Below are 27,229 nucleotides of genomic sequence, written 5' to 3' on the forward strand. Positions count from 1 at the left end.
CCACAGAGCCTTGACCTCAACCCCATCAAACACCTTTGGGATGAATTGGAAAGCTGACTGCGAGCCAGGCCTAATCCCCCAACATCAGTGCCCGACCTCACTAATGCTCTTGTGGCTGAACGGAAGCACGTCCCRGCAGCAATGTTCCAACATCTAGTGGAAAGCCTTCACAGAAGAGRGGATTCTGTTATACCAGCAAAGGGGGGACCAACTCCATATTAATGCCCATGTCTTTGAAATGAGATGTTTGACGAGCAGGTGTCCACATATTTTTTTTCTACTACTGTACTTTGCATTTTGGTACACTGTAAATGTATACAATGGATTCTCGACATAGCTCACTGTAATACATCTACTGCTGTACATATCAAGTGTATCTTTTTGGTGTATTTACATACAGATTGCATTTTGGARTACTGACACATTGTTGTTTGGGTTGTCAACTGTATTCATTCTGACAGTCTTGTTTTCTTGTTTCTTGTTTTTGATTATTATTTGTGTACTTGTTTGACATTTTTGCTGCACTGTTAGGAGCTATTAACAAAATTCTTTAGCTGCGTATGCTATAACATCTGTTAAATCTGTGTACGTGACCAATAACTTTTAGTTGATTTTGACCTCTGTTGTGAAAAGGAACAAAGTAGAAAAACATTTAAGTGCCACTGTAGTGAGACTTGTGGGTAACCATCAAACTGTAGAGGGCTTGACACGGGACCGTGACTCATTCTTGTGGCTTGCCATTGGAAACCCMAATCCTGGCAAGTTTAAACATCTCATTCTTTACATAGAGATGCGGTTTACTCACACTACCGCTTTATTTGGCTTTAGTAATGAAATCCACACTGCAATTCAGAGGAAAAGAGTAATAATGTGCAGTGGGTCCATTCACAGCATAATACTAAAAGGAAGTGTTGAAAATAATATTTTTCATCATCAGTTCTCTTAGGTCTAAACTCTCTGCCAAATCCCTCATGTCTCACTACCATAGTTTGATTAGAAGATATAAACATGATGGAACCAAACACAATTTTGGCATGGCAAAAGAGTTTAAGTTAAATAACAGATGCATCATCCCCATTCAAAAGTTTTCACATAAAATAAACATGTGTTTCAGCTTTTGTACTATCTAGGAAATAATTGGCGACCATTTCTTCCACTCGGTTCACTTCCTGTGTTGCTTCTGTTGCTGCTGGTGAGGCCATTTGACGACGTGCTCAACAACAGGAAGTGTTGTGATAGGCTTGTTTACAAGCCTCTCTGGCCTCTCCTGATAGAGCTTGAAYTTGTTGTTACACACTGACTAGTTTGGGCACAGGAGCTGGAACTGTACTCAATMAATTTTAGCTCTCAAAAACTTGCACTGTTTGCATGTCTGCTCCTATTTTTTAAGAAATCACCCCAAAATCATCCATTACTGTCTGCTACCTCAATTTCGTGAATAAATACCATTTTCATACAGTGATTCCATTAGATTCATTAGTTGACGTGGTAACCTTGTGTTTCCTGTGTGGGCGGATGGGAAGTCAGATAGAGGAGGACTCCACTTGGAGGAGGGGAGAGGGGTTGGCTGTTACACCAGCTCTGACCTGTGGAGGGAAAGGGGACCAAAAATAAAGGGAAGGAAAACCTTCCTGAGCGTCAACAACTTATCTTGTGACGCCTGCAGCATATTGTTTCTTCGGGCTGTTGAGCTTGGACGGGAGATGTTGGTTTAATGCCCAGTTTGCCTGTTGAGAACGGGGGGAACAGGGGTTCTGTTTGCACCTGGCTGGAGGACTCACTTAGAAATTCACTTCCAGGCGAGACCTCATGTGGTTCAGTGCTCTCATGCTTGAAAATACTCTGTTTTACTGTGCATGAACTATGTCATGAAATACTACACCACATACTCTGTTTTACTGAGCGTTAACTACTACATGAAATGCATGAATTACTGCATTAAATAGTTTACTGTGCAGATGGAACAGACTGATATAGAGATGTCTCATGTTGCACTAAACATGATAATGTGGCAGTAATCGCATGTTAATTGCCAGGGTGTGGTACTCTACAGTATCCAAGGGCTAATCAACAACCGGCTGTGCAGTTCTATGAAAATATGATATTGCCCCTGACTACATCTGCTCTGCTCTTCCAACAGACTGAGTTGAAAGACTTTAATTTGCTCTTTTACAGTGTTCCCTGTATTGGACACAACTGTCTTATCCTCATGAATGCTAAACATCTGATCACTTCCATCATGTTCTTCGATCGACACATTAGCCCTAGCACTGTTTCTAAACCCCCTTTGGATTTATCTTTACAAGACACTAAGTGGTAACACGTGTGACCGATACACAATTACATTTTTTTGTTCAAATTATGATGCAACAATCTGCACAAACTAACAGTAACTTTCTCAGAAGTGTAACCACTACTACAGCACCCAAAGCATTAGCCGACAGACTTGACTTAGACAGGAACATTTGTATATATGGTTGTCTCCCTATGCAGCATTGTAATGACCTTATAGGCACCAGGAAAGGATGACAATGTTGATAAGTAACCTCCAGTTTATCTTGTCAGACTATGTCAGGGTGGGTTGACACTGGGTGAGAGTGAGTTGTTCAACGGCACTAATTGACGGCAGAGACAAACTGACAAACCAGACAGTGGGATCATGACTTAGTACACAGCAGTTGTGCAGGCCAGCCTCCACCCACATGACCCATGCATTCACAGCATTTCGGCTGTCAACACCCTGACATACACTGAACAATACAGCCATAGAAACTGTACATGTCCCTGCAGTACAGACTACAGAGGTCAGTGTACACACCAGTGGAGGCTGCTGAGGGGAGGACGGCTCATAATAATGGCTGGAACGGAGTAAATGGAATGGCATCAAACACATGGAAACCTGATGTATTTGATACCATTTCACCTATTCCGCTCCAGCCATTACCACGAGACCGTCCTCCCCAATTAAGGTGCCACCAACCTCCTGTGGTACATTATTTTACCCCTTTTTCTCCCCAATTTTGTGGTATCCAATTGGTAGTTACAGTCTTGTCTCATCGCTGCAACTCCCGTACGGACTCGGGAGAGGCGAAGGTCGAGAGCCATGACGTCCTCCCGAAACACAGACCCAACCAAGCCGCACTGCTCTTGACGCAATGCCCGCTTAACCCGGAAGCCAGCCACCACACTCCACACTCTTGTAGTGCTGCAACGTAGCAATTCTTGGCAACATTACAACAAGCATACGAAGAAGAATTTCGTATCTAACAAAACACACATTGGGAATTCAATGTTTTAAAGGGATAATTGTGATTTTGGCAATGAAGCCATTTATCTACTTACCCAGAATCAAAATGTACTAGTGGATAAAAATGTTATGTTTTTATGAAGTAGAAGTAGTTTTGCAGCCAATGCTAACTAGCTTAGCGCAAAGACATCAAAATGATATTCACAATTCATCTGACCCTGGGGAAGTCGATAATGGGCTTCATCCCAAATCTTGAATTATTCCTTTGAGGGAAGCCTTTTTCTTGAATACGTAACACACATTTAGGAATTCAATACAACGGTTTTAGAGGAGCTCTTCTTCTTGACTATCTCACAAAACACTCATTTGGGAATCAACAGGGTGTTTTTTTTTAAGTACAGGGGTGCTTAAGAGCTGCAAGGAGTGCCTGCAGAGTGAGATAGCTTAAGGGCAACAACCGGATAAGCTGACCTGTCTGTTTACAGTCAAAGTCAGGGATCGCCGGGGTGTGTGTTCTGTTGAGATGGAGGTCAAGGCCGGAAGGCAGGGGAATTACTGCTTATCTTTCTGCTGCTCACCGGTTAGGGGAATGCGCATGCACATACACACACACTCACACAGAAGCCGATAGATCTAAAACAGGCAAGCGGCGTTGGTGGGTTGGGCCTGGTAAAAAGAGAGAGAGAGAGAGAGAGAGAGAGAGAGAGAGAGAGAGAGAGAGAGAGAGAGAGAGAGAGAGAGAGAGAGAGAGAGAGAGAAGAGAGAGAGAGAGAGATGAGAGAGAGAGAGAGAGAGAGAGAGAGAGAGAGAGAGAGAGAGAGAGAGAGAGAGAGAGAGAGAAGGAATGTAAGAGGGAGACTTCTGACTGGTTCAGTCTGGCTGCGGTCGGTCGGTGCAGCACAGTCAGTGTTAACATGGTGAAGGCTCAGATCTGACAGAGAGGAATGTGTCTCTCTTTGTAGGGTCCTGGAGCAGGCCAGTGACGTCATGGTGTTTCCCTGGCACCTCTGCAAATTCCATGGAAGGAGCCAGCTAGCCACACACACACACAAAAACACACACGCTCAGAGCTAGGCAGTCAGGAGGTCATGATCAAACTGTATTGTAATGTGGCCTGATTAGTCACCTGACACTTTTTCCCTAACCAAACCTATCAGAGGAGAGGGAGGCTGCCTCGGCTCACCACAGGATTAACACCATGAACACGGTGGGAAATGAGCCTGTTCTCGGTGTGTGTGCATGGTATGTAGATGTACAGTGTGTGAGTGTTTATTGGAGAGACAAGAGAACAATTTGGAGAGAGAGAGAGAAGGAACAGAGAAGGAAAACGAGGGCAGAGAAAGGGAGAAAGAAAGTGTGAAAGAGAAAAAGAACAAAATGAAACATTTTAAGAGAGGGAGATAACGAGGGAAAGGAAAAAGAGGGGAGAGAAAGAGAGAAAGTGTGTGAGAGAGAAACAGAGACATTGGAGGAGGAACCATGCGTCAGCCGCAGTCTGATCCAGCGAGAGGCAGTTGGCTCTCTACCAGGCACAAATGTACAGTGATTCAAAGCATGCGACTTGACGCCGGTCCTTGGGAGTGGGAGATGTGTGGTTACACACACACACGCAACTGCAATTTCCATAGAATATGCATACTAAAGCTAATTTCCTTACCAATGCTACGGTACCTTGAAGAAAAACTATATATTTCAAATGGCTTCACTGACCTTTTATATAGCAACGTATATACTTTATATACAGTACTAGTCAAAAGTTTGGACACATCTAATTTATATTCATTTTTACTATTTTCTAAATTGTAGAATAATAGTGAAGACCTCAAAACTATGAAATAACACATGGAATCATGTAATAACCAAGAAAGTGTTAAACAACATAGCCACCCTTTGCCTTGATGACAGCTTTGCGCACATTCTCTCAACCAGCTTCATGAGGAATGCTTTTCCAACAATCTTGAAGGAGTTCCCACATTTGCAATCCAACTCATCCCAAACCATCTCAATTGGTTTGAGGCTCSGTGATTGTAGAGGCCAGGTCATCTGATGCAGCAATCCATCACTCTCCTTGGTCAAATAGCCCTTACACAGCCTGGAGGTGTGTTTTGGGTCTTTGTCCTGTTGAAAAACAAATGATAAGCGCAAACCAGATGGGATGCGTATCGCTGCAGAATCCTGTGGTAGCCATGCTGGTTAAGTGTGCCTTCAATTCTAAATAAATCCCAGACAGTGTTACCAGCAAAGCACCCCCACACCATCACACCTCCTCCTTCATGCTTCACGGTGGGAACGATACATGCAGAGATCATCGGTTCACCTACTCTGCGTCTCACAAAGACACAGTGGTTGGAACCAAAGGACAGATTTCCACCAGTCTAATGTCCATTGCTCATGTTTCTTGACCCAAGCAAGTCTCTACTTCTTATTGGTGTCCTTTAGTAGTGTTTTTTTTGCAGCAATTCGACAATGAAGGCCTGATTCACACAGTCTCCTCTGAACAGTTGATGTTGACATGTGTCTGTTACTTGAACTCTGTAAAGCATTTATTTGGGCTGCAATATGAGGTGCAGTTAACTCTAGTGAACTTATCCTCTGCAGCAGAGGTAACTCTGGGTCTTCCTTTCCTGTGGCGGTTCTCATGAGAGCCAGTTTAGTCATAGCGAGTGATGGTTTTTGCGACTGCACTTGAAGAAACTTTKAAAGTTCTTGACATTTTCCGGATTGACTGACCTTCACGGCTTAAAGTAATGACGGACTGTCATTTCTCTTTGCTTATTTGAACTGTTCTTGAAATAATATGGACTTGGTCTTTTTCCAAATAGGGCTATCTTCTGTCACAACACAACTGATTGGCTCAAACTCATCAAGGAGGAAAGAAATGGTTGAGAGAATGCCAATAGTGTGCAATGCTATCATCAAGGCAAAGGGTGGCTACTTTGAAGAATCTCAAATATAAATATATTTTGATTTGTTTAACACTTTTTTGGTTACTAAATGATTCCATATGTGTTATTTAATAGTTTTGATGTCTTCACTATTATCGTATAATGTAGAAAATAGTAAAAATATAGAAAAACCCTTGAATGAGTAGGTGTGTCCAAACATTTGAGTGGTACTGTAGGTGCTATAGCTATACTATCTGCTGCATCCACAAAATCCCAAGGATCCTCAGAGAGACGACATTATGATGCTATCATGTACTACCCAGACTACTTTTCATTTTGTATTTTTTTATTGAATCTTTATTTAACTAGGCAAGTCAGTTAAGAACAAATTCTTATTTACAATGACGGCCAACCAAGAGGCAAAAGGCCTCCTGCGGGGACGGGGCTGGGATTAAAAATAAAAATGTAAGACAAAACATACATCACGACAAGAGACACCACAAAACTACATAAAGAAAGACCTAAGACAACAACACAGCATGGCAGCAACACATGTCAGCAGCACAACATGGAAGCAACACAAACATGTTACTACATCGTAAAGATGGGACTACAAAATATGTCAGTAGTGTGCAAATCAGATTTAACGTTTCACGTTTCAATTAGTGTTTGATGAGCAACACAACAGCAACACTGGTTCAATGCACCCAGGAAAGAGTGAGCTGTTTTGTTCAAAATTCCAAGTCAATTAAAGACTTGAAAGAGGAATACCTAGGATAGGATAAAGTAATCCTTCAACCCCCCCCCCCCTCCCCCTAAAGAGTTAGATCGCACTATTGTAAAGTGGTGTTCACTGGAATTCATAAGTGAATGCCACCAATTTGTAAGCGGCTCTGAGTAAGAGCGTCTGCTAAATGACTTAAAATGGTAAATGTTAAAAATGGAAAGGACAGGGCCTACATCAATCTGATTGTCTGCAGGAAACATATAGCAATTATAGGTCAAACTCAACAAACACAAAATGAGTTTTGGTCCCAACTATAACACTACAACAGCATAAAAGGGAGAGAGTGAAGACAGTGAGAAAAGAAGGTAATAAAAGATTGCCCACTCCAAAACAAGCCCAGTTGGTGAGCGAGAAAACAAAAATGTGGACTTTTGTAAAAGGTTTGCGCTCATGAGGTTCACATGACTTGCATTTACCCCTCTCTCTCTAGTTCCCCCTCTCTCTCTATTACTCTCCCACTTCTCCCTCTGTACTCTGTCCCCCCTCCCCCTCCTGAACCCCCCCCCCCCCCCTGACCCCTCCCCTCCTCTCTGTGCAGCAGTGAGCACACAGACTTCCTGTGTGTCCAGGCCCGAATGGTATGCGCATGGAGTGGTGGTCTGGGAGCCTTTATCTTCTATCACAAAAAAAAAATGCTAAAGAGAGAATGAAAAAGAGAGAAGAATTAGAGAGAAAGAGTCATCTTTAATCCGTTTGAGTCCAGAGCAGTTGTTCAGGGGCAGGCAGACCGGTGTGGGGGGGGGGGGGGTAAGTGGGAGAGAGTATTAGGGTATGCTGGGGGGAAGGAGGGGTGGAGGTCTGGGTTTACCAATGGATGTGTAGCGTCTGGAAGGGTAGGAGGCATGGTCTGGCTGGCCTCACTGTAGCTGGCCCTGGGACACATAAGGTCTGCCTGCCTGGGAGAGAGACACTTTATCTTTATTTAACTAGGCAAGTCAGTTAAGAACAAATTCTTATTTTCAATGACAGCCTAAGAACAGTGGGTTAACTGCCTTGTTCAGGGGATGAACAACATATTTTGACCTTGTCAGCTCGGGGYTTCAATCTACTAGTCCAACGCTCTAACCACCAGGCTACCTGCCGCCCCGTGGCATGGCTGGCATGTAGAGTTTGTCATTGTTGCGTCATGTGTAGAGAGCTGTCTGAGAAAGGCATTCGATTCTGAGAGAAGGTGTGATAAGAATGCAATTTAAAATCTTAATCCAAATTGTAGAAATTCTAAGTCTGTTGCTATAAGCATAAATCCAATATATCTGTAGGTCATAAAACTGTGAAAGTTCTGCATTTTAGCATCATGTATTATGATTCTGTGTACAGAACATACACGCCTGTTTGTATCTCCCGTCAATAAATCATCAGGTCTATGCAGAAACAGAGTGCTTCTTTTTCTTACATTTCCTGGACAGTCACCCGTTGAAGTGTCCTGGGGTAAGGAATATTTGGGGGATTTTCAAGTTCCTTAGTCGAACACCTGATTCCCTTTTTGTTGAAGATGGGTTGGAAACACTTTGGGAATGTTCGTTCTACTCATTCTAACTCTATGAGCGGTTGGGGATGTTTGTTGTTCTTTTAATTGTACTTCTATGAGCTGTCCCCTGTTCATGTGCTGAGAGGCTTCAGTCATGATCTGACAGGGTGTAGCTAGCTGCACACGGTGCCATGGTAAACTGAGGCACTACACAGATATTTAAAGGGCTACACATACTGTACCAGAATGTGAGGCTGCATAATATGTCCTGGAAACTACTTACCATATAAAGCTTAATAACATGAAGATGTCTGTATATGCCTATTCACCATTTTCGACTGAGTAGAAATAGCTGGGGAAAACATAGGTCTTGCATATACTGCCATCTAGTGGTCGCGTACATATACTGCACTCTATGGCACATAAAGTGGCTTCAGAAGGTAGTCGCACCCCTTGACGTTTTTCATATTTTGTTGTGTTACAGCCCGAATTTAAAATGAATTAAATTGAGACTTTTTTGTCACTTGCCTACACACAATACCCCATTATGTCAATTCATAAAAAATGAAAAGCTGAAATGTCTTGAGTCAATACCTATTCAACATTTTTCTTATGGCAAACCTAAGTTCAGGAGTAAAAATGTGCTTAACAAGCCACATTATAAGTTGCGTGGACTCACTCTGTGTGCAATAACAATGTATAACYTGATTTTTGAAAGACTACCTCATCTCTGTACCCCACACGTACAATTATCTGTAAGGTCCCTCAGTCGAGTGGTGAATTTCAAACATAGATTCAACCACAAAGACCAGGGAGGGTTTCCAATGCCTCGCAAAGAAGGGCACCTATTGGTAGATGGGTAAAAACAAACAAAAGCAGAGATAGAATATTCCTTTGAGCATGGTGAAGTTATTAATTACACTTTGGATGGTGTATCAATACACCCAGTCACTACAAAGATAAAGGCATCCTTCCTAACTCAGTTGCAGGAGAGGAAGGAAACTGCTGTGATAGGAGAAACATTTGGATGGATCAACAACATTGTAGTTACTGCAAAATACTAACCCAAATGACAGAGTGAAAAGAACGTTTGTACAGAATAAAAATATTCCAAAACTTGTGTCCTGTTTGCAGCAAGGCGCTAAAGTAATACTGCAAAAAAACATGGCAAAGCAATTAAGTTTTTGTCCTGAATACAAAGTGTTATGTTTGGGACAAATTCAATTAAACATATTACTGAGTACCACTCTCCAGATTTTCAGTCATAGTGGTGGCTGCATCATGTTATGGGTATGCTTGTAATTGTTAAGGACTGCAGAGTTTTTCAGGATTTCAAAAGGAAAGGAATGAAGCTCAGCACAGGCATAATCCTAGAGGAAAACCTATTTCAGTCTGCTTTCCACCAGGCACTGGGAGATTAATTCACCTTTCAGAAAGACAGGAACCTAAAACACAAGGCCAAATCTACCCTGGAGTTGCTTACCAAGAATACAGTGAATGGTTCCTGAGTGGCCGAGTTCCAGTTTTGACTTAAATCTGCTTAAAAATCAATGGCAAGACCTGAAAATGCTTGTCTACCAGTGATCAATAACCAATTTGACAGAGCTTGAAGAATTTTGAAAAGAACAATGGGCAAATGTTGCACAATGTGAAAGCTCTTAAGAGACTTACTCAGAAAGACTCTAGACAATTGTAATCACTGTAATCGCTGCCAAAGGTGTTCAACCTTCTCAAAGTCACCCCGCTCCTCTGCACACTCCACCATCCACTACAAGACCATGGTACTTGCCTACTGATCAGCAAGAGGAACTGCCCTCCCTACCTTCAGGCTTTACTCAAACCCTACACCCCAACCCTGTATATAGCCTCGTTATTGTTATTTTATTGTTACTCTTTTATTTTTTAACTTTAGTTTATTTAGGAAATATTTTCTTAACTCTTATTTTTCTTTAAACTGCATTGTTGGTTAAGGGCTTGTAAGTAAGCATTTCATGGTAAGGTCCCCTGTTGTATTCGGTGCATGTGACAAATATAATTCGATTTGAACCCGAGTACTCTGTTCTGCCACCTCTGGTCTCTTGGATATCCCACCCCTATGGGAGGGCAGCTCCCGCTCAGCCCAGTCCATGCTCTTCTCTGTCCTGGCACCCCAATGGTGGAACCATCTTCCCCCTGAAGTTAGGACATCAGAGTCACTGCCCATCTTCCCAAAACATCTGAAAATACTATTTTATACGATTAAACCCTTATGTATCATCATGCAACCTTATTTCAATTGTTGCACAGTTAAACAATAGTTATTTTATCCCTTTTGGGTGTGATGCATTGTTGCTCTGTCCCAGGAACGGAATGGTTGGTTTCAGACCAATGGTCAACTCACACGATGTGTCTTGCTTGATGATATATTGGTACACTTATTTATTCCAGGAATGAAGTCCTCATCTGAAGATCTCAAGCCATATTATTGGTTTGGTTCGCTACTTTTGGAGAAATTCCTCCGACTTTGTTTGATCTGCCCATCTGTGAACGTGCCCAGGATTTTTGTGTTGGCTCTGACATCATGTGACAGTGTGTCGTGAAGAATCAGGATTGGAGGCTATGGTGAGGAGAGATGGCAGAACTGCAAAATTGGTGCAGATTAAGGTCCTGAATGGACAAAAAAAAGGACACCGTCTGTATGTATGAACAATAATTAATCGTTTCTTGTTGGGATGCGTTTGTTGAGTAAGGATGTTACCTAGTCTCAACAGTGCCGTTCGTTAGAGGATTTAAGCATGTAACATGGAATTTCACAGAGGCGTCCCATGGAAAGAGTGCTCCTGATGGAGTGGGCGGCGCCCTAAAAAACCTGGCTGATAGAATTGTGTCCTGTGGTACCAGCATACCAGATGCCTACATTCTCTTTGAGCAGCTGAATCTCAATTCATCTGTGAGGCTCTTCAAAATAACAGAGGAGGACATCAAAACAAGTGGCGAATTAGTACCGCCGTACCTGAAGGCAGTACCTGGGACGATGAGAATTCATCAGGTGAGTGTTTAACTGAATGTCAGTTAAAAACAACCTTTATACTTACCTGGGTTCCTGGAGGAAATATCCTGTAAACTGTAAACAAGAGATGGTTTAAAACTGAAGTAAATTGAGTATTGAAATGTAGTTAATTACTGTTCATGTTATGAATGTATAATGGATGTTACTAAAAAGAGAGAAACGTATATACTTACCTGGGATCCTGGAGGAGATATCCTACAAACTCTAAAAGAGAGATGGTTTAAGATTGAAAGATATTGCATCATTGGATTCTAGAAGTTTCGTCAGTATGTGATGCAAGTGTAAAGATACATGCAAAACAGTGCTTCAACAATAGTCTGTATTCTCTATGTCTAACGGATAACGGATATAAATAACGGATCAATAAAAAAATACAGGCATTAGACGTTGCACCATATTGAGCCTTGAGCATCATTCTCTGCTTGTGACTTATTTTGGCTTTCGGTATGTTATACTAATATCAAGTAATGGATGATGTGTATGTCTGAGTTGAATTTCACTTAAAATTACTATTCTTTTCTCCTGAAGCTGACATGGACAAAACCAGGCCTTTTCCACACCCGAGAAGTGTCCTGCTTTTTCGATTTTGCCTGTGGATGCTTCAGTCCAAAAGAATTTGACTTCCGTGACAATGTCGAGTCAGAAAAGGAGAATGCTGAGCCAGTTTTGGATGTGGTAAAGAGAGTCCTCGTACAATATGATGGAGAACTGTTCCCTGACACCATCACACAGGTATGTAGAAATATTTGGTGGTATGGACACGTTATGTTGTTGATGATAAATCCTAAGTCCTATTAAGTCTTTTTTGTTTTACTTCCTTTCCAGATTGGCAATGGTCAATACGAGGTCAACACTATCAGTTGTGCTGGAGCAGACACATTTTTCATTCCATCCATCAGATTTGAGGGAGGAAAAGTCTGGTACTACTTGGACAACATTAAAAGCCATCATCCCAGAGCCACAACCTGCACACATCCTCAGCTCAACACTTCTGTGCGTTGCCTGAGATCTGGGCAAAGTACACAAACAAACGTGTGTAAAACACTGGAATTGGAACGGGGATACAGAGGGTAGCAGGAGGCATTGGGGTGGTGATAGGACTAGACTGTGAGGGTAACCGCCATACAACAGCCACGTGCACCCTACCTCCAAGTTGATCTCATTACCTTGAAGCGGAGGGCCATTTAACCCACAGGAATGCGGTTAACTGATTTTCTACTAGTGCAATATCCTGCTTATACCACACCTTGCCAAAGTAATTAATTCACAATCGTTTTGAAGTTTAGAAACAAATGTATACGAGACACAACCAATCAACATTTGGGGGAAAAAATAGTACCTGCTCCTGATTTAACTGGACTACTTCCATGAATTAGAAGTTTATGGTGTGCACAGTATGGTATGTGAATGTATATTTGTTTGGTATTTTAGCTGTGCGCAAATTCTACACCTGTTCTTGTTAGCATGGTTGTTCAGAATTAATGTAACCCCACGTGACAAGTATTGACAAATCAGAATGTGGTATTTTCCCTAGGTGGTCTGTAATTTTTCAGAGCCGTGGTAAAATGGTTTCCGTGTTTTTTTAATCATATGTTCTAATGTTGCCCTGTTTAGCATTGTTGTAATGTTTTTGTATGTGTTGTTTTTATGTGTTCTCTGTTTTTAGCCTATGTATGTTATGTACTTTTGAAGCACTGCAAAATTAAATTAATTGAACTTGAATCCATGATTGTGCCAATATTATCTCATTTATTTTCTACATTAAATGTAATAATGTTTTAAACCATACCTCAGTTTTAGTATACTATTATCATTACCGAAATCATCAACCTCATTTATGAAACCTATGAATCATTACCGCAATAGGTGTTCATTAAATGTTAATTTAATGAATGAAAAAAAAGAATTGCCACATAATTTTGAAAATATGTCAGGTTTCAATGAAATATAAAAAAATGTAGGATGTACATTGCGGAAGGTGTTGCGATAATGAGAGAAATCAGTCAAAATCAAGTAAAAATTTTATTAAAAAAAATATTTATTATGTCAGAGTTTCAAGTAACTGTGCATGACTGTTAATAATACATTTAAAAAAAATAGAAAATGTATTAGCTTTCCTAATTGTCTTTACGTTTTCAGAACGTTGCACTAATGAGATTTTTAAGGACTTGTTTTGGAAAATATGGTCAAAAAGGTGTTAAATTGTCAGTAAATGTTTTTAAATTAAAGCTCAAATACTTCAGACCTTGTTATTAATGCCTGAAAAGGACATTTGTTGATGCAAGTCTTTGTAAATATTTCATGTTTGGAAAGATTTTATGAGAATCACCCAGTTAAGGTCAGGCTTAGGGGAAGGGTTAGCTAACATGCTAAGTAATTGCAAAGTAGCAAAAAATGATTAAGTCATTGAAAAGTTGATCATTAAAGTTGTCCGTGATGATATTCAAACTTGCAAACTTTGGGTTGTTAAACGTTATATAACCTGCCCATCCACCCCAACCAACCATCCTACTTTAGTTTTTGCCTTATGTAACCGTCTGTCTTATATAACCATGCCAAAGGTATCATATCATAATAATGTCAGTGTSACACATTTACGAGTACTATGRTACGTCTAGTCTATGAGACCAGGCAGGAAGATAAAGGTGAAGGAGATTGAGGTGGCAAAAGTTAGAGTGGTCAATAAAATCTCCCATGCGGAGGCAATTAAAAGAGTTGAGAAAACAAGTGACGSTAGTGAAGTTATGATAGTGGATGTACCACAGCCTGTAGTAAATGTTTTCTGCCAGTCAAAAGATACACTGTGTGTTAAAAAGGTGGATTTTGTGGCGTTCATTGTCACAGTTAAAAATTGTACGGCTCAWGTATCAAAGATGTCAATGAAACTGGATATTATTGTGGCTGCGGCAGAAAAGTTTTGGGAAATTAAAGGATTTTATATTTGAAGACGCCCCTAGACGGCCCGCTCTTCTAGACTCCCCTTGAGCCTGTGTAAGGATCAGATCTGTTTTTTTAACAGAAAAGTTTATTGATTTAGTTTTGTTTATTTAAAAAAAAAACATTTTGGGTAGTTTTTAGTAGTTTGTTACATTTTTGGGAAATCCTGTTTTCCATCCCAAACAGTAGGTGGCGGGATACACACAAAWTTTTGCAAACAACAATAGACCATAGAAGAAGAAGAAGAAGTTTGCTAGCACCTTTGCTCTGTCCTACATAGTTATCTAAGAAACTTTGGCTAACTAGCATTAAGTAAAACCTAAAACGTATTTTTGAAAATAGAAGTTCTGCTGGACAATTTAGCACAAGATGCTCTTTGGCATGATATAGTTAGCTAGCTAAGTAGATCACGTTTGCTGGCCATTTAGCTTCGCTAGCWAGCAAACGTTAGCTGCCAGCTAGCTAACGATAACTAACAAACTTCCGTACTTGACAATGTTCCGTACATGTGACTGTATTTAACGCCACCAAAARATTTATACGTCAACTGTACTATGAATACCATTGTAAAACACAATTTCTCAGCTTTCCAGCAAAATCAATGACGCGACCTTCATGCCTGTCTTTGCATGATTGAAGAAGGCAATGGAGCTTCGCCTGGWCTTTTTGAATATTGCGGAGGGGGAAGCAAAGGCTACTGAGTAGTAGTGAAAGGGGGAGATATGTCAGGTGGGGAAACAGCTTTTTTCACCCGATTTGTCCAACTTATCACCTCTACAATTTTAATAAAACACTATAAAGAGTTTATATAACGTGTCATTACATACCTATTTGAACGTTTGTGTCGAATTTGAATACGGTTTTTAGAGCGGCGCCAAAGTTATCTACACAAGTAAACCGCTTTTGCGGCTTTTGAGAGTCATGATGGTATGCAGAGATGACGCAAAAAAAWTMMGGGAGATATTCATGGMCTATATTCAGCCTTGTATCAGGGTAGTAAGTTGGTGGTTTGAAGATATCCCTCTAGTGGTGTGGGGGTTGTGCTTTGGCAAAGTGGGTGGGGTTATAACCTGCCTGGTTGGCCCTGTTCGGGGGTATCGTCGGACGGGGCCACAGTGTCTCCCGACCCCTCTTGTCTCAGCCTCCAGTATTTATGCTGCAATAGTTTATCTGTCGGGTGGCTAGGGTCAGTCTGTCATATCTGGAGTATTTCTCCTGTCTTATCCGGTGTCCTGTGTGAATTTAAGTATGCTCCCTCTAATTCTCCCTCCCTCCCGGAGGACCTGAGCCCTGGGACCATGCCTCAGAACTACATGGCCTGATGACTCCTTGCTGTCCCCAGTCCACCAGGTCGTGCTGCTGCTCCAGTTTCAACTGTTCTGCCTGTGGCTATGGAACCCTGACCTGTTCACCGGACGTGCTACCTTGTCCCGGACCTGCTGTTTTCGACTCTTTCTCTCTACCGCACCTGCTGTCTCCAACTCTGAATGGTCGGCTATGAAAAGCCAACTGACATTTACTCCTGAGGTGCTGACCTGTTGCACCCTCTACAACCACTGTGATTATTATTATTTGACGCTGCTGGTCATCTATGAACATTTGAACATCTTGGCCATGTACAGTTATAATCTCCACCCGGCACAGCCAGAACATGACCGGCCACCCCTCAGAGCCTGGTTCCTCTCTAGGTTTCTTCCTAGGTTCCTGCCTTTCTAGTGAGTTTTTCCTAGCCACTGTGATGCTACATCTGCATTCCTTCCTGTTTGGGGTTTTAGGTAGGGTTTCTGCATAGCACTCGGCTGATGTAAAAAGGGCTTTATAAATACATTTGATTGATTGATTGAATGCATTCAGTTGTACAATTGACTAGGTATCTCCCTTTCCCTGTCCCTTTCACTTTCTTGTTTTTAATCTGCGAGAGAAGCGCTATACCTGGTGGGAAGACGCTGTACGGCACACAATGTCTTGCATAATGCGTGCCGTACAATACGTTGTGATACTTCATAATGTATCGTACAGCGTCAGAGGGGTCCGTTTTTAAAAAACTTTTCTCGAATACTATTGGTCTATTACCATGTCAATCAACGCTTGAATAGAAACATAGTTTACACCCCGGATTTTGGTACCAACTGTCACGTGTGCTCRCTCTCCGGCCTCTAGGTCACTAGGCTGCTCGTTATGGCGCACACCTGTCATCATCGTTTTGCGCACCTGCGCGTCATCAGAGTCACCTGGACTCCATCACCTCTCTGATTACCTTCCCTATACAGTATATCACAAAAGTGAGTACACCCCTCACATTTTTGTAAATATTTGAGTATATCTTTTCATGTGACAACACTGAAGAAATGACACTTTGCTACAATGTAAAGTAGTGAGTGTACAGCTTGTATAACAGTGTAAATTTGCTGTCCCCTCAAAATAACTCAACACACAGCCATTAATGTCTAAACCGCTGGCAACAAAAGTGAGTAKACRCCTAAGTGAAAATGTCCAAATTGGGCCCAATTAGCCATTTTCCCTCCCCGGTGTCAAGTGACTCATTAGTGTTACAAGGTCTCAGGTGTGAATGGGMAGCAGGTGTGTTAACTTTGGTGTCATCGCTCTCACACTCCCTCATACTGACTGGTCACTGTAAGTTCAACATGGCACCTCATGGCAAAGAACTCTCTSAGGATCTGAAAAAAAAACMTGTGACTTGCTTTGTAACGATGTGCGCTGAGAGTCGGGAAACATGTTCAGGGAGTGAGTGTTTTAGTAAATTAAACGGAACATAATACAAAATAAGAAACACTAACAGCACACAGACATGAAACAGAGATAATGACGCCTGGGGAAGGAACCAAAGGGAGTGACATATATAGGGCAGGTAATCAAGGAAGTGATGGAGTCCAGGTGAGTCTGATGACGCGCAGTTTTGCGCAACGATGATGACAGGTGTGTGCCAAAACGAGCAGCCTGGTGACCCAGAGGCTGGAGAGGGAGCACATGTGACTGTACTCCCTCCCCGACGCGTGGCTCCAGCCGCAGGACGCCGACCAAAATGACGATCCCGGTGAACAGGAGCGGACCGGTCACCTCTGCAGAGGCGCAGGAAACTCGTCAATCCGGCTGAGATGTATGGTGACAAGCATACGTGACATGCTCTTAGAATGCATGACTTGGTCTTGACTCGAGTCTTGACCCCTTCTTGGAACTCGACTTGAGACACAGACCTTGTGACTTGAGACTTGCTTGTGACTGGAATAACAGTGACTTGGTCCCACCTCTGGTACGTAACATCACGATTCCAAAGCTATACGATATTACAGATAGCAAGTTAATTATCTTATCTCAGAAAATATTTGAAATGTTGAACTTCTTGTTAATGAAATTTGTGCTGTGTTTTTAAGCTAGCGCCCAATAGACTCCCATTCACTCCTTAAAGGAGTGTTCCTTTTCCCAGAATCGCCCAGAATGCACTGCGTGGCCCATTGATGTAGCATAGGCAACGTTTCCTATCTCAAAAGGATATCTGCCGTTGCGAATGTTAAACTCCACTCTGTGAGGCACATCAATCTGCAGGTTGAACATGGTGAAATTGTAGAATCCTTAATTGATAGTGCAGTTTGTTTWGGCGATGTTACAGCTAACTAGCTACGTTACATGCTGATATTGTCTTTGGTATTATTGTGTGTAGCTAGCTACCTTCAGTGGCCCTGCCAGAGCCCGGACTTGAACCCGATCGAACATCTSAGGAGAGACCTGAAAATAGCTGTGAAGCGACACTCCTCATTCAAKCTGACAAAGCTTGAGAGGATCTGCAAAGAAGAATGGGAGAAACTCCCCAAATACAGGTGTGTCAAGCTTGTAGCGTCATACCCAAGAAGGCTCGAGGCTTTAATCGCTGCCAAAAGTGCTTCAACAAAATACTGAGTAAAGGGTCTGAATACTAATGTGAATGTSATAWTRACGTTTGTTTTATTTTGATAAATTTGCTAACATTTCTAAAAAAAWGTTTTTGCTTTGTCATTATGGGGTATTGTGTGTAGATTGATSAGAATAAAAAAATGTAATCCATTTTAGAATAAGGCTGTAAAGGAACAAATTGTGGAAAAAGTCAAGAGGTCTGAATACTTTCCGAATGGATTGTATTGGCTCACTATTTGGCAAACACTGACCAGTTATTGCGCTATTTTTACCAATGTGATATAACCATTTATTAATGGTTTATAATGCTTTACACATGATTAAATAGGCCTAATCATTYATAACGTAATTATAACCCCTTTATGTTACCCCTAAAACATTATAGAGGTAAGATAAATATTGATTTTGATGTAGCATTTTCATATTTTAGTATACGCTTTTCATATTCATGTAAAATTCCTGTTATTTTTCTGAAGTTTTCTCACAAAAACAAGCGTATCTCTGTGAAATGTCAAAGGAGCACTGAGCACACCACCAGCTTTTCAAAGACTTTTACATTTAATTTAACTTGTCTCATTAATTTAGCTTCTTGCAACCAGAGGAAACAACTTTGCAGACGACCACCACAACATATAAAATCCACAAAAGACGCAGTGAGAATGCAACACCGCTCTGTTAAACAGATCTCAGTGCTTATTATCYGATGTATTAGGTTARGAAATCGCTATATCTTTTATATAATGTGAATGATATGTTCGAGAAAGACCCCACTGAACAATTCAGAATACAACAAATTATATCTGGCGTGTATTCATGGATGCTTCCACAAAAAACTTGACCAATCATTTTTTWWAATAATTTATCTTTCGTCTCTCTGTGTTTCATAATTTTCCTTCAATTCGCAAGAGGCTGAATGCATCTCATTGGAGAAGGCATCCTAGCGAGCAAAACAGCTTCCCTCTGTCTCAGTATGTGCAGGCCATCTATCTGATGCTGTCTGGTCAAAAAGGTGTATGCCATTGTTGCTGCCCGTAGCATTGAATGCAAGGGACATAAGGTATAAATATTGGTAGGCRTAACTCATTAATAAATGGTCAGTAGGTTTCCACTTTCTTTAAAGGTATCTTTTCAGCAGTTAAAAATGTTGGTAACTCATTTGTTAATGTCTGGTGATTGCCACTATAAATAAAGTCAACTTTTAGCAGTTATATATGTTGATAACTCAGTTATAAATGTTTATAGGTTTGTCACTTTAAAGTAAGGCATACTTTTAGCAGTTATACATGTGGGTAAATCATTTATAGACGATTTGAGAGTTCAGTCTCAAAGCTTAGACATACTTATGGGCAGTATTGGGTACTCATCACTACATACAGTACCAGTCAAAAGTTTGAACACACCTACAAGAGTGTGCAAAGCTGTCATCAAGGCAAAGGGCGGCTACTTTGAAGAATCTAAAAACTATTTTGATTTGTTTAACACTTTTTTGGTTACTACATGATTCCATATGTGTTATTTCATAGTTTTGATGTCTTCACTATTATTCTACAATACAGAAAATAGTAAAAATAAAGAAAAACCCTGGAATGAGTAGGCGTGTCCAAACTTTTGACTGGTGCTGTACAGTAGGTTGTAGTATGATTTTTTTCTTCCTCAGTGATTTTACCCACACACCGCTACTGTTTATAACATAAAGAAGTGACATTTCATCACCAAAGCACGTTTTCACCCACTCTGGGCAGAGTGGGTGGACACCCTAGTTATTGTAATAAACCTAAGGCCAGGATTCAATCCAAGGCATGTTATAGAGCACTGCACTGTACAGCCGACAATGCTTAAAAGGAGATTGCATTGATGGTAAACACGGCAAATGTTGGCTCAAGCGAAAATGACCTTTAGGAGGCACAATGTTGATTGAATCCCGGCCTAAGGTTTATTACAATGTCATTTTCAGACCAAAGAAAACAAGTGAATTTCACTGCATATTTATTTCAAAACATGATAGAGTATATACATTTGCAAATCATGTTGAGGAAAAAAACGAACATAAATCAGCAAAAATACACTACAAACAGTGATAAGCAGCATAATAATCATCGTACTATTCACCTGCTTAACATTGAAAATGTATAGCGTTGTAAAACATAGCTAAGTCAATAAAATGTGATTATAGAGTATGTATAAAGAACGTTCATGGCTTAATTGAATTTAATTAATTATAAATGCCTCTCACTGTATGCATAATAATATTTTCAGGATAAAACCTTCATTCAACTATTTTTAATAGTTACGTTTTAGTCTAACCAAAAATATAATAATTGCAGTATGAGAACTAGGAAGGATGTCTTAGATTTCTCTTAGATTTCTTCCTAATAAGGAAGGGCAGATTATGTGAAAACAGCAGCTCCAAAAAAAAGCGATACATTGTCAGATGAATGTCTCAGTACGTCTGACATAGATATCGTTTTACTCAAATCAGTACTGTTTCTTTATTTTTCTCCAAAGGAATACAGCTCTAAAGACAGTAGCTTGTGAGAGATACACACATCACACATCAGAATGAACTCAAATACTAGCACTAGGCTGGATTCTCCAAAGGGACAAAGACAGATCTTCAAATTCACGTCACACAAACACCTCCAGGTGCGCACACATGCACCCACAAACTGATGTGTATAGATAGCTCTTTCCGTCGGCTTATTTTTTGCGTTCCAGATATTCAAATAGGCATACACCTCACTACATTGGAGAACTGTGTGTGCATGTGCCKKGAGTGTGTGTGTGTGTGTGTATTTCAGATCAGTTCAGAGTGTGTGAGTTCATCATCTCCAAGCTGCAGCTCCTGCTATCGTGTGTGATGGGTTTAAATGCTGTAACAACGTTGGGAGCACCTCTGCCACGTGCCTGGTGTCTCCCACACTAAGTAGAGGAGACTGGACAGCTTACTATAGTTAGGTACTAGCATGTAAAAACACTGGAAATTCCATGAAACAACACCATGACAGTTCTACACACTGTTCCTCACAGTTTACCTTTTTTTATTTTGACCTATTTTGTGTGTGTATGTGGGTGGGCAACTTTTTGAAGTTGAATAATATTTGTGTTTGTGTTTCCTGGTAGTAGGCTAAGSGTTAGTTAGTTAGCCTGACTTGGCCTAGGGCACCACTGGAGTGGGAGTTTAAGGGTTAACAGCACACGTAAATACTCTAATCACTTCAATTCATTTTCTGACCAATACATTTAGGTAAAAAATATCCACCTGATAGGAAAGTGCCATTCTGCTTGTTTGTGTGTGGGTGTTGATCTTGCCCATGTGACAGCCTGGGATGTTTCGACCATCCCTCATACATTCTCCTTCATTCATCTGCAGATAGCCATTTGTTAATTAATGTCACGGCTTTAGTGTGACACCAGAACTTTTTCAGTGCCATTCAGTAAAATTACATATTGGCTGCGTGACCAATATCAACATATACCACAAAGCACACCACTCTGAATGTATGCCCCAATACATTGCACTCTGAATGTATGCCCAAATACATTCCTTCATTCTAAGTAGTATGCTCGTGTGTGTATGGGTAACCCCAGGTATGGGTAACCCAAATGTTTGTGACGTCATATGGCAGACGTCATAACTGACTGTTTTTCACAACATGTTGTCAACATCTGAATACCTAGATAGAGCTTGTTTCTCTCTGGTTCCACAGTAGGCCTATGCATTAACACACCTTCAATGTGCAAGGAAAAACACAAGAAAATAAAGAAAAGAGAGAGATATTATAAATATAAAATAAACAACAACATCTTCACGTCACACAAAMAATTCTTGCTACCGAGGGGAATGACTAGAGGGGTGGGGCCTAATTGTCCAGGTTAGAAAGAGTGCCACTTGTTGGTTTGTGGTTCAGTTGTGGTTCACTTTTTGACTCTGTTGTGGATTAGTCCCTGGGTTACTGTAGTTAGTTCCTCTGTTTCTACCTAAACAACAGTAGCTGCCCTCTTGTGGCAGGACCTTCAGACCTCTAGAACCCACTACACTGCTTGCTTGTCCCCTTCTCCCTTCTCCCTCTCTCCCTGGCACCTCTTCTCCTCTTGCACCACTATCCCTTGTCCCCGGTCCCTTATCCCCATCTCTTCTTGCACCCCTAGCCCTGGTCTTCACCCCTCCCCTCTCAAACCATTGTCCCCCTCACCCCTTTTCATTCTCTCCCTTATACCCTTCTCTTCTAGCACCTCTTGTTCTCCTATCATCTTGTCCCTCTTACCCCTCCATTCAGCCTGGTGGTCTGACTTTAGTTAAAGTAGTTAATTAGTTCCCCTGTTGTACTTAGTCATGTCTGCTCTCTGTCCAATCCTCCCCTGGCTGGAGTCTTCTGTATGACCTCCTCCACTGTGAGGGTCCATCCATTCCTCCCCTGTTTAGGCTAGTTCATTCCCAGCCTTGTGATCCTTTGCTGGCGCTCCAGTTCATCCGTTCATCCCTCCCCTGGTTAGGTGAACTCAGCGTCCAGCTCCTCAATGCTGCGGCCCAGGGTAGCGGTGGTCCTTGTGGTGGTCCCTGTGGTGTTCTGCGTGCTGGTCCTACTGGAGGTGGAGTGGGTGGAGTGGACTTTGCCGATCTCCTCCAGAGCGCTGGCCAGAGAGTCCAGGTCCCCTGTGTCCTGGTGCTGGGCCTCCCATAGGCTGAGGATCACAGCCGATGGGCTCTCCTGACGCGCAAAGTAACACAGGTTCCTAGAGGGAAGGTAGAGGGAAGTGGGGGGGGGGGGGCAGAGAAACAGAGATAGGGAGGACACTGTTCATATCGAATACTGGGGCTTGATGAGTAGTTGACCAGATATGCTTGTACTGGAATAGATCCAACACGAGGTACTAGCTGTGGTTACTCAGGAAGAGGTTTGGGAGACACTGGACTAGAAGTATGAGGGGAAAAATTAGTGGATGATGAAAAGTAAGAAGGAAACAAATATAACTATATTGCATCTCTTATATTATTATCCTGAATATCAAATTCAGCATATACTTCCTACCCCTCACCGCTATCGCACCACCTTAGCTGTTGTTAAAACTCACATTCACCAGAGGGCACTGTTACATCACAGTAGATTCTCTCTCTCTCTCTCTCTCGCTCTCGCTCGCTCGCTCTCTCTCTCTCTCTCTCTCTCTCTGCTTTGTTGGCATGACGTAACAATGTACATATTGCCAAAGCTTATTTTGGATATTTACAATATAAAAATAAATAAAATGAGAATCAAAATTGTCAACGGGACAACAGTAACAACAATAACCAAGGGTCAAAATAACCATACATTCAACAATAACAATAAGCACACAGTAGAGTACATGTGCAGGTTGATTGGTCTGTCAGACACTGTCCCTCAACTTATGGCAGGCAGCAATGTAGTGCGCTGCCAACCCACAGCTCTCTGCGTCCTCCCTCTCTCTCTCTCTCTCTCTCTCTCTGGCGTGGTGATGATGCTCCCACACACCCAGAGATATAATAGCAAAATGCTGCTGGCGGCTTCCACTGGTTAGAAAATACTCCCCAAATCCTTCTCCCATTCCCAAAATGCCTCATGTTGTTTACCAGCACAGTTTTCTGGTTTATGTCACCCGTTTACTCAGTAAACTTTACCCTCCCCCCTTTTCCACACTTGTAAAAGATAGATGGAAGATCAGAGAGAGGGGGAGGGAGGGGGTTGCAGGACAAGGAGATTAAGGGAGAGAGAGAGTGATGGTGGAAATGGTAGGCTACGTGGAAACAAGACACCAGGACTATGTTTACACAGACAGCCCAATTATGGTCAAAACATCTGATCGCATTGGTAAAAATACCAATTAGTGACATAAAGATCAGAATAGGGCTGCCTGGGTAAACGCAGCCAAGATGGCTAAAAAATGAGCCATCTATTATTGACTGTTTCTTCTTCTGCTGAGGGAATAGAGATCACCCAATATCGAACCGCTAAAATCCGCAACATCCTAAGCAAATAACGTTCTGGCAGCTATCCCAGAAATACTTCTACAGGAGGGAGGGATGGAGGGAATGAAGGAGGGAGAGAGGGACATACACTACCGTTCAAAAGTTTGGGGTCACATAGAAATGTCCTTGTTTTTGAAAGAAAAGCACATTTTTTTGTCCAGTAAAATAACATAAAATTTAACCGAAATACAGTGTAGACATTATTAATGTTGTAAGTAACTATTGAAGCTGGAAACGGCAGATTTTTTATGGAATATCTACATAGGCGTACAGAGGTCCATTATCAGCAACCATCACTCCTGTGTCCCAATGGCATGTTGTGTTAGCTAATCCAAGTTTATCATTTTAAAACGCTAATTGATCATTAGAAAACCCTTTTGCAATTATGTTAACACAGCTGAAAACTGATTAAAGAAGCAATAAAACTGGCCTTTAAACTAGTTGAGTATCTGGAGCATCAGCATTTGTGCGTTCGATTACAGGCTCAACATGGCCAGAAACAAAGGACTGTCTTCTGAAACTCGTCAGTCTATTCTTGTTCTGAGAAATGAAGGCTATTCCCTGCGAGAAATTGCCAAGAAACTGAAGATCTCGTACAACGCTGTGTACTACTCCCTTCACAGAACAGCGCAAACTGGCTCTAACCAGAATAGAAAGAGGAGTGGGAGGCCCATGTGCACAACTGAGCAAGAGAACAAGTACATTAGAGTGTCTAGTTAGAGAAACAGATGCCTCACAAGTCCTCAACTGGCAACCTCATTAAATAGTACCCGCAAAACACCAGTCTCAACATTTTTCCCTCATAATATTATCATCAAATTATAAACTTGTACTCTCGTTTTCTCACTTACAGCTCCAGCCTGAGCAACCGGTGGCCTGAGACCTTCCTGCAGTTTACCCAAATACACAATCTCCTCCAGCTATTGTGTATGTATGTGTCTCTGTGTATGTATGTCTCTCAGTGTGTGTGTGTCTCTCAGTCTGTGTATGTGTGTGTGCGTGTGTGTACAGATATATAATGAGATCAGCCATGTGTGCCTGTGGCCTGGTCTCGGGTAGGGCTGCTTGGTGATAGCAGATAAGGATTGGCATCAAAATGAAGTTGAATGAATTCAGTTGTACAACTGACTAGGTCTCCCCCTTTCCCTTGGTGGTGAAGGTTCAGACTAAAAACCAACCAGTATGCAAATGAACTGGGCACAGCCATGGGGACAATTGGTAGACAGAGTTGAATCAGTCAAGATTGATCATTTCTGTAATTTTGTCATTTCATGATGAGTCATATTGACCAAGCCAATAGAGCAAACAAAGTAGACGTTAGACACATTTCTGTAGCGTGCAGTTTCATTATTAATCAATATTATTTATTAGACTACCTGAATTAAATTGACTTAAAACTCAAGATGGCTGCTAGTCAAATTTAAACATGGTGAACATTGCACGGGTGTAACGGAATTCGTCCTCATCTGACGAGGAGTAGGAAATGTCAGACCAATGCGCAGCGTGGTACGTATCCATAATGTATTTTAATGAGAATGAATACGACAAAATACAAAACTAACAAAGTGAAACAAAATGAAAACCGAAACAGTCCCGAATGGTGAAAACACTGAAACGGGGCCTCCCGGGTGGCGCAGTGGTCTAGGGCACTGCATCGCAGCGCTAGCTGCGCCACCAGAGTCTCTGGATTCGCGCCCAGGCTCTGTCGCAGCCGGCCGCGACCGGGAGGTCCGTGGGGCGACGCACAATTGGCCTCGCGTCATCCGGGTTAGGGAGGGTTTGGCCGGTAGGGATATCCTTGTCTCATCGCGCTCCAGCGACTCCTGTGACGGGCCGGGCGCAGTGCGCGCTAACCGAGGGGYCCAGGTGCACGGTGTTTCCTCCGACACATTGGTGCGGCTGGCTTCCGGGTTGGAGGTGCGCTGTGTTAAGAAGCAGTGCGGCTTGGTTGGGTTGTGCTTCGGAGGACGCATTGCTTTCGACCTTCGTCTCTCCCGAGCCCGTACGGGAGTTGTAGCGATGAGACAAGATAGTAATTACTAGCAATTGGATACCACGAAAAGGGGGTAAAAAAAAATAATAATAATACATTTAAAAAAACACCACTGAAACGGAAAATAACCACCCACAAAACACAACAGAAAACAGGCTACCTAAATATGGTTCCCAATCAGAGACAATGACTAACACCTGCCTCTGATTGAGAACCACATCAGGCCAAACGAAAAACACAACAAAGAAACACAAAACATAGATAACCCACCCAACTCACGCCCTGACCATACTAAAACAAAGAAAATACAAAAGAACTAAGGTCAGAACGTGACAACGGGCCAGTATAACAGTTGGACTAGAAATTAAGGATGGGGACCAGGGTTTCTTTGTTTATAGTACCAGAAAGCGTTTCTGTGTGTGAATGTGTGTGTGTGTGTGTGTGTGTGTGTATGCGCGCGCAAGTGCATGCGTATAGTATCTCACCTGTCTATGCAGAGTTTCTGTGCAAGCAGCTGCCAGTCCTTGCCCTTGACGTTGGCTGTGTCGAAGGTGGCACAGATCCTTTGGCGGATGGAAAGTGGGATCTTGAAAGCCCTGGACCCCATCTGTGATGTGATGGTACAGTCCGACTGAGTGAAGAAGGGGACTACCTCCTTTTCACTCTGGAGGAAGAAACCATTGCAACATAAAAATTTGAGGTGTTAGAGTGACCATTTCTTTTCTACAGATAACATAAGATTATATGGCTTCAAAGAATTAACTCAATGCAATCTATATGTCAAGAGGCCCCTGCGAGCTTCATTAAGAAAAGCCCTTCAGTAAAATCAGGAGACATTCACTCTAATGAGAGAGCCTATTAGTATAACAGCATCACCTCCATTTGGGGTTTACACACACACGCATTAATACACGCATGCATGTGCGTGCACACACACACACACACACACACACACACACACACACACACAC

At 41.9% G+C, this 27,229-nt stretch overlaps 1 protein-coding gene across 1 annotated transcript in view; it reads right to left on the minus strand.

Annotated features, from left to right (window-relative positions):
• Positions 1-20,257: 20,257 nt before the first annotated feature.
• LOC111964499 (netrin receptor UNC5D-like) overlaps positions 20,258-27,229 on the minus strand; it is a 316,049-nt gene continuing 309,077 nt past the window's right edge. The window contains exons 15-16 of the mRNA XM_023988387.2: positions 26,744-26,922; positions 20,258-23,016 (exon numbers count right to left, since the gene is read on the minus strand). Coding sequence (XP_023844155.1) covers positions 22,773-23,016; positions 26,744-26,922 — 423 coding nt within the window. The 3' untranslated portion in view covers positions 20,258-22,772. The remainder of the gene's footprint in view (positions 23,017-26,743; positions 26,923-27,229) is intronic.

The sequence above is a fragment of the Salvelinus sp. IW2-2015 genome, linkage group LG5 (genome assembly GCF_002910315.2).
Source record: "Salvelinus sp. IW2-2015 linkage group LG5, ASM291031v2, whole genome shotgun sequence".
Classification (NCBI taxonomy): domain Eukaryota; kingdom Metazoa; phylum Chordata; class Actinopteri; order Salmoniformes; family Salmonidae; genus Salvelinus; species Salvelinus sp. IW2-2015.